Genomic DNA, 8,135 nt, shown 5'->3' with positions numbered 1-8,135 from the left:
CCTTTGCCGCGGAGAAGGCCTCCCCCAGCACGGTGCCTCCCTCTGCATCTCCACATTCCTGGCCTTTCAGACCAGAAGAGTCTAGAAGGCTCACTGCAAAGAGGCAAGTGTATGTAGACCTATTATTTACTAGTCTCTCCAGTGTAACTGCATCCTTGCTGCAGTGAAATCAGAGCAAAGCACCAACACTGAGACCTCTCGGATCAACTCAGTCACCCAAACTGGGGGACTGGACCTCTCAGCCTGCTGGGAGAGGGCCTGGACCAGAGGGTGGGCGAGGTGGGCTATGGGGAGAGTGACAGCCATCAGACCCTGTCAGCTAATTCTCCGGACAGGCCACATCTTCTGGAGAAGCAGACGGATCGCAGATTTCTCATGCCAGGGCAGAACTGATAAAAGAGGCTCTCTCTAACTTTATCAGTGGTGTCAAAATGGCTAAAGAAAGAATGTGAGCCCTGCCTCTGAGATGGGGTGGAGGCAGAGCAGGGACTGGGGCCCGGGCTGGGGGTTGCACAGTCTCAGGATAAAATTAGAAAATACAGCGAACAGGGGCCTGGATCCACCCTGACCATGCGCTGCACACCTGGCCAGCCCGGTGAGGCCACTCTGTCCCCACGCTCCCATCCTCCACCTCCCACCCCCTCCAGCGAGGCTGAGGCTCCAGTGGGATGGAGCTTCAGGCGAAGCTAGGGTGATAATTCAAAAAACATCTCCTGCCAACACAGAAAACCTCTCCACCAAAGTCACAAGAAAGAAGACAGATGCATTACTGAATAAGCACGAAGCCAGGACTCTGTGCTCATCACAGAGATGGCAGAGCAGGAAGCAGTCTTGCCCCTTTCATGCCAGTTCAACCCATCTGTCCTCATCCTCAAGAGAAACAGAAACCAGTCCTGAGTGAGAGGCCTGGCAGCACTGTCTGTCACACAGCTCACCCGCCGCCCACCCCGCCCTGCCCCACTGGGACTGAGGGGGCCACCTGCATTTGCTAACTGCCTTTATCTGGAGGAAGAGCAAACTTCTCATCTCTTTACAACTGGAAGCAGGCTTGCAAGCCGGGCCATGGAAATCAGGCTCCTACCACACAGGGCATCTGGGCGAGGCGGGTGCAACCTCTCTCCAGAGAGGTGCCCCCAGGTTCTTGGGAGATGGTCCAGTGTTGTCAAACTGGCAAGAGGCTGATTTAGCTTTTAAACAGATTTACACACACACACACACACACACACACACACACACACATACACACACACACAGAAAGAACTTACAAGTTTTCTAAAGGAAATGCTCTAAGGAAGGGGAGGAGAGTGTTTACTTTCTTTGCATCAGCGAGTATTAACTTTTTCTCATTTTTAATTTGTATTTGCCTTTGCAGCCATCTCTGCTTGCACCACTCAAAGCCCAAGGGACTCAGCAGCACAGCGGGTTGGCCCTGGCTCAAGGCCCTCCTGCGGGTCTTACTGAGGACAATAGCCTGAGAGACAGCTGCTCCGCGAGCTCCTTGGAACTGCTCTGAAGAGGAAGGCGAGAAGCCAGTTTATATACGATTTTTTTGGCTAGGAAATACATGCAGTCAAGCATACATCTTGGTAAAAGATTACTCCTAGTCACAAAGGACAAAGGATTTGTGACTCCTAGTCACAAATCAAGTTAATGATTCTAGTACTTTTCAATGTATGGAAAGATGCAGGAATCTGGGGTTATTGGAATCCTTCCTGAGATATGCATCTAACTATCTAGGGGCGGGTTATCCAAAGCACAGAATGCTTCCTCCTGTCTTCCATCCAGATGGTGGGCGGCCGCAGTGGGCTGTGACTTGTAGAACTGGGTGGTGAACGACGCTTTTTGTTCTTTGTTCACACACCTATGATCTTTTTGGTCTGTTTCAGAGTCTTTCACAACTTTTCCTTGAAGAGGCTTGAATTATAAAATCATCCCTTACTTTTTTTTTAATTAATTTTTGAACTTTATTTTTTTAATATTTGGAGCTTTTTATCAGTCATTTTTCTACAGTTATCATGGTTTATTTTATTTCATTTATTTATTTTTGACTGCATTGGGTCTTTGTTGCTGCGCCAGGATTTCTCGAGTTGCGGCGAGCAAGGGCTACTCTCCCTTGTAGTGTGCAGGCTTCTCATTGCGGTGGCCTCTCTTGTTGTGGAACATGAGCTCTAGCTGTGCGGGCTTCAGTAGCTGTGGCGCTCAGGCTCAGTAGCTGTGGCACACGGGCTTAGTTGCTCCGTGGCATGTGGGATCTTCCTGGACCAGGGCGCAAACCCGTGTCCCCTGCATTGGCAGGTGGATTCCTAACCACTGTCCCCCCAGGGAAGCCCCATCCCTTACTTCTTGAAATCAGTTTGTTGAACAAGCAGAACTCATGAGCTAGAATCATAACACCTGCTTGATGCTTGACTTTTGTTTTTGCTGTGTGTGTGTGTGTGTGTGTGTGTGTGTGTGTGTGTGTGTGCGCGCGCGCATGCGCGTGCTGTGAGGCTTGCAGGATCTCAGTCCCCTGACCAGGACTGAACCCGGGCCCCAGCAGTGAAAGCACCAAGTCCTAAACACTGGACCGCCAGGGAATTCCCAACACCTGCTTGATCCTGTTCACCCACCTTCCCGGCAAGCATGCTGTGGGGGGGTAGGGGGCAGAGTCGGGGAGGCTGCCTGCTCTCTGGATGAAGACTCAGGCAGCGCCATGACGTTTGTGATCACGAATAAGTAAGAGAAAGCACCATGATAACTTTAAATCTCAATTTGCAATGCAGTAATTAAAATTGCCAGGTCCCAGGTAAACATCCAAACTGAACACCTCTCGGGTGAAATGCCTTTCCTCTTGCTTGCCTTCTGGAGGGAATGTGGTCAGTTCCTCCTTTCTCCCTCACCTCCTCCCGCCTCCCCAGCTGGGGGATTGCAGCAGGGCCTGGAGGGAGGGGGTGGGTGGTGGGGTGCGGGGGAGGCAGAGAGCTCTTACTCAGCGTTGCTGGTTCCTGTCCAGAGAAGGGCTTCCTGTGTTCTGGGTCTTGCCCAGGTTCAAGCTGTCTCTCTCCCCACTGCCTCTTCCTCCCCCTCCCTGCCGTGGGTGCTCTGGAGGTTGCCCTGCTCCCCCTCCCATTCCCAGGATGAGGCTGGGTGCCCCCCAGCTCCTGGTTTCTGTAGGTGAGGTGGGGAACGGGACACTAGCAATGCCCTCCAGAGACACCCTCTCCCTCTCTCTGGCAGCCTGATCCTTTCACCCCCAAGGCACGAGGCCAATTCCGGAGTATTTCCTTTGGAAGTCTGCGTGTACTCCAGCCCCTCCTTTGGTGACAAGGCACCTCACCTGTTGTGTTTTCAAATGGGTCCCTCGGTGCCTTTCACACAGGGCCCAGCACACCACATGCGCGTGCAGAGAGGCCCACCTGAGCCCGTGTGCAGAGATGGGGTCCCAGGAGGGCAGAGTCCCTGGGCCATTGGCAGATGTTTGCTGAGCAGAGGCCCATCGCGTGGCTCGATCCGGGCCTGGTGGAGATGGGCATAAAGCTCTGGGTTTCCTCTCCTAGAGGAGTGGCCCTGGGCACCCTCGCAGGCCTCGGCGTCCTCATCTGTAAGCCGGGCACATCCCGGTTCATATGTCACGGGACGGTGTGGGGTGAACGGAGGGGGCCGGTGAGGGCCGGGCTGGTTCTTACAGCAGTCCCTGTGGAGCCCCACCCCATCTGTCACAGACAGGCCACCACTGTGGGTCTAATTCGGAAATAGCGTTTATTGAGGTGTCCCCACAGGCCGGCCCTGAGTCCCAGCCGCTAGCGCCTCGGGCTCACTCTTCCTTCTCGTCCCCATGGGTGATGATGTAGCACAGGGACTTGTAGTCGATGTTCCCGGCCAGGTCCATAGGCGTCAGGGCGAACATCTGCTCCACCTGGGGAGGCACTGGTCAGACGCCGCCCAGCCAGGGCGTCCTGGGGGCCGGTGCCTGTGACCCGAGGGAGGCCTGAGACCCTTCGCCCCGCCCCTGGGGCTGTACGCTGCCCCTTAGCGTTTTCAGCCGGAGGCTGGGGCAGGAGCGAAGGGTGCCGTGGGTCTCAGGGCCCACCCTGGCCACGGGCCCGGCCCCCTCCCCCTCCCCCTCCCCTCCCCAGTGTAGGAAACCTCTTCCAGATCCGGAGGTGCACCGCACTCTCACGCCTGGGCCTCTGCACACACAGCTCACCCAGCCTGCACCCTCCTCCTTTTCTGATTCCATGTCCTTCACCCTCCAGAGCCCAAGAGAGATGGCACCTCCTCCGGAAAGCTGGGCTCTACGCCCACGAGGGCAGTGGGTCACCGAGACCTCCCCAGGGCCCTGCGGGGTGGGGGCCCTGCGAAGGGGCCTGGAGGGGTGTCGAAGGAGCCGGAATCTTCACCTCGGCCAGAGAGAACTTGTCTGCCTGGGTCAGGAGAAGCTGCTTGAACCTGGAGGAGGTGGGGAGCAGTGGGGAGGGCCTTGCAGGGGTGGCCGATCCGGGAGGGGAAAATGGAGGCTCCCCTGGCCCAGGTGGTCACCCCCTCCAAAAGCAGAGAGGGCCCCAAAGTACAGGTGGCCACCCTCACAAGGCGACCCTCCGCCCTCCCTGCTTCCATCCAACATGGTGCCCCCGGCACTCGCCCTGCTGCTTCCACTTACTCGTCCCTGTTTACCACGCCCTTGCCACTGGGATCAAACAGGCGGAAGGCGCTCAGGATGGCTTCCTCGGGGTCTGTCCCTGGGAGGCCGAGGGGGCCAGGTAAGCAGCCACACTGCCATCCTCCCGGTCCCACCCAGGAGGAACCCAGGGTGCAGGGGGAGTCCTCCAGTCCCAGAGAAGCGAGAGGGTGTTCCGACAGAAAGTGCCCCTCGGGGCTCAGAGGCACCAGGATTGGCTGTCCTTCTGAGATGGGTGAGCCTGGTAGGGAGACTAGGATTGGGGATTTGGGACTGGAATCTGAAGGCATATTTCCCAACCCCGAGACTTGGGGTGCTCAGTGCTCATGGGTCTGGAATGCAGAGGTGGCCCCTACAACCTCTGGGTGGGCGAGGGCCAGGTACGGTATGGAAGGGGTCTGGGTGGGATTCAGGCCGGGTCCAGGCAGGGTCCAGGTGGGGTTCAAGCTCGCTGCCTGGCCAGGGGGATCCAGAGCCGCCCCAGGCTCACCGTTGAGCTTCTCTCCAAAGAGTGTGAGGAAGACAGTGAAGTTGATGGGCCCCTTCCCTTCCTGCAGCATGGCATCCAGCTCCTCTTCTGGGACATTCACCTTCCCTGGTGGGGCGGGACGTGAAATGGACACAGGGACCTTGAGTGTCCCCGCGTAGGGCCTGGGCTGCCCCTCCCTCCTTCCCAGGGTAGAGAGTGAGAGGCAGCTCTGGGTGGGGGAGGTGAAGTGGAAGGAAAGTGTGATGGGGGAGGGGTATGATGGGGGAGGGGTGTGAGAGGAGCGGGGAGGGGAGCCAGGCCGGGGCGCTGCCTGTTGAGAGCCTGCCCATCCCCTCTCAGCGGGCTCCCCCCCCCCCCCACCTAGCTGCGAGTAGGTCTCTCGAAGGTCCGACTTGCCGATGACGCCGTCACGATTCTGGTCGATGCAGCTGAAGGCCTGTGAGGTGCAGGCGATAGTCTCCAGGTGGGAGCAGTCCCCACCCGGGGGAGGCGGGAGGTGGGGGCATCCTGGGTGGTGGGAGGAGCAAGGACAGGGGCCAGGACCACTGACCTACAGAGAAGAGGGGTGTGCTGGGGGCAGGGTGTCCGGATGGGTCCCAGGTTGTTGGGGGTAGGGCACTCACTTCCTTGAACTCCTGGATCTGGGCTTGCTCAAACATGGAAAAGACGTTGGAAGAGCCTCGCTGGGCCTGCTTGGTGGCCGCAGCCTTGCCCCGGGTCCCTGCCTTCCTGCTGGCCTGCAACACAGTGGGAGCGGAGGGGTCCTCTCCCCAGCTCCCCGAGGACTCCCTGCCACGGACTTCCCCAGAGCATTCCCGGGAGAGCCCGGGTCAGGGTCCTCTTCCTGTCCCTGGAGACCGTCTCTCGGGGCCCAACACAAGCACAGAAGTCACTGGCTCCTCTCCCCCAGCCCAAAGGACAGCACCTGGGGGGCCGCTGGCCTTGAGTCCCCCCCACCTGGCACTCACCATCGTCTCTCTCTGCAGCAGCCTGGTTGCTGCGAGGGGCCCACAGCCCCCTTTATGTCTCAGCCTTATCACCTGGAGCGCACCAAATAAGGACAGGAGGAGAGGATAGGCCCAAACTTGGCAGCCTCTGCCTGGGCTGGGGGAGGACAGGGCCCCCCGAGCAGATTCCAGCCACGTTCCTGGCGACCTTCAGGCCCCCCCCCCCCCCCCCCCCCCCCCTCCCGGGGCCCCTCCGGCCCCCCCCCCCCCCGCCCTGTGACATCCGGGTGTCTACCCACCCTGACAGCACCGGGTGAAACGCCTCCTGACGGCAGAGTCGCAACTCTCACCACTCTCATGCTGAACGAGGGGCCCCTGTAACCCCACCTGACTGTCCTTCCTGCAGTTCCAGCCCAGAACCCACTCAGGCCAAGAGGACAGCAGTGGTGCGGGGGATGGCCCGGGGCCCCCGCTGGGCTTGGGAGGGCAGTTGGTGGTTCTGAGGATGGGCTCTGGCCTGAGACCCCTGGGGATTCCCAGAGGTTTTGCTAAAGATGCTTGGCCCTGGCCTCTGGCCCCTCTGACCAAGGGGCAGAAGCCAGCCCTGAGCTGGCTGTGACCCCAAACAGAGCCTCCATGTGATGCTTTTGGAGCACGGAACACTGCCTGGACCCCAAGCATCCCCTGGGATCCCCATGAAAGTGGGTCACGAGCCCTTCTTGTGGGGCTCAACCGCAGAGTGAGGGGCCCAGGCTCCGTCTGCTGTGCCAGAGCAGCAGCCTCGAGGATCCTTGCAGGCCCGGGGCAGACGGGGTGGGGGGACTACCCAGAGCAGGAGTGGGCTGCTGGCTGCTCCCTGAACCCGGTACGGGAGACGGCCCACTGGGGTGAGGAATGCGGGGAGGCCAGCTGGGAGAGCAGGGTTCTCATCCATCAACCCCAATGTCCCTTTTGTATAGCAAGTAAGTATTTTATAACACCTCCTTTACTCTCCTGAAATGAAATTCATAGGCTCTACAAGCTACCTTCATGGAGAATTGTAAAAAAAAAAAAAAAAAACACAATGCCTTGAACCATAACATAAAGGACAACTAGGAAATAATTTATGGTAAAATGAGATCAAATACTGCAGCTGAATGGTGGGACACGAGGACATTACTCCGGATAATGAAGCCGTCAGATGCTCACACACACTTCTGATGCATAATTTAGACTCGAGAGAACTAAATTCCACACGACGCATACCAGAAAACGAGAGAGCATCTCAGGGAGGATGTGACAGCTCAAAATCACAACTTGGCGTTAAGTTCTGAATAAAACAACACAGTCATTCCAGATTCGCTGGATAGTTTCTCTCATTGAAAAGTGAGTGGAATACACCCTACCATATACAAAATAGATAATCAACAAGGACCTACTGTATGGCACAAGGAACTCTACTCAGTACTCTGTAATAACCTATATGGGAAAAGAATCTGAAAAAGAATGGATATACGTATAACTGAATCACTTTTCTGTACACCTGAAACTAACACAACGTTGTAAATCAACTATAGTCCAATATAAAATAAAAGTTAAATTTAAGAAAAGATGATAACATCCAAAAACCTGAAAAACAAGTGCGTGTATGTTAAAATCTTACGAATACGTGTTCATAAGTAACTGGTCTTAGGCCCTAGGCTTGGCTAACTTGAAGTAGGCATTTCATTCAGGACCAAATTGGAAGGACCGCAGAAATCATGTGACTTCTTGTAATCCTGGCCTCCCACTGCAGTCACTGTCACAACCCAAGTGGCTCCAAGGGATCCCCTGTTGAGACCGACCTGCAGCAGGACCAGTCCCAAGAACCAGCCATCCCCCTTCCCAGAGCAGCCCCACTCCTTCCCTGACACTCCCTTGGAGTTCTTGGAGACCTCAGAACCACACCCCACATCCCACAGGCTGGTGGGCAGAGGCCTGGGCAAGTCCAGGACCTCTGACCACACCCCGCCACACCACCCCATTCCTGTTCCTAAGGCCTGGTCTGTCACTCTTCACACTC

At 56.9% G+C, this 8,135-nt stretch overlaps 1 protein-coding gene across 2 annotated transcripts; it reads right to left on the bottom strand.

Annotated features, from left to right (window-relative positions):
• Positions 1 to 3,722: 3,722 nt before the first annotated feature.
• MYL7 (myosin light chain 7) lies at positions 3,723 to 6,308 on the bottom strand. 2 transcript variants are annotated; one of them, XM_029233777.1, is made up of 7 exons: positions 6,116 to 6,308; positions 5,771 to 5,884; positions 5,508 to 5,583; positions 5,148 to 5,252; positions 4,640 to 4,718; positions 4,380 to 4,428; positions 3,723 to 3,895 (listed from the first exon to the last, which is right to left on the bottom strand). In XM_029233777.1, the coding sequence occupies exons 1-7, from the start codon at positions 6,116 to 6,118 to the stop codon at positions 3,794 to 3,796; spliced, it is 528 nt and encodes a 175-aa protein (XP_029089610.1). In that variant the 5' UTR covers positions 6,119 to 6,308; the 3' UTR covers positions 3,723 to 3,793. The 2 variants fall into 2 exon arrangements, with proteins under 2 accessions (XP_029089610.1, XP_029089609.1); XM_029233776.1 differs by lacking the exon at positions 3,723 to 3,895 and having other exon boundaries at positions 4,118 to 4,428.
• Positions 6,309 to 8,135: the final 1,827 nt, after the last annotated feature.

The sequence above is a fragment of the Monodon monoceros genome, unplaced genomic scaffold (assembly GCF_005190385.1).
Source record: "Monodon monoceros isolate NGI ecotype Baffin Bay Population unplaced genomic scaffold, NGI_Narwhal_1 Super_Scaffold_2, whole genome shotgun sequence".
In the NCBI taxonomy this organism is placed as follows: Eukaryota; Metazoa; Chordata; class Mammalia; order Artiodactyla; family Monodontidae; genus Monodon; species Monodon monoceros.
The sequence above is the reverse complement of the archived record's forward strand: the minus strand, read 5'-3'. Positions and strand labels throughout refer to the sequence as shown.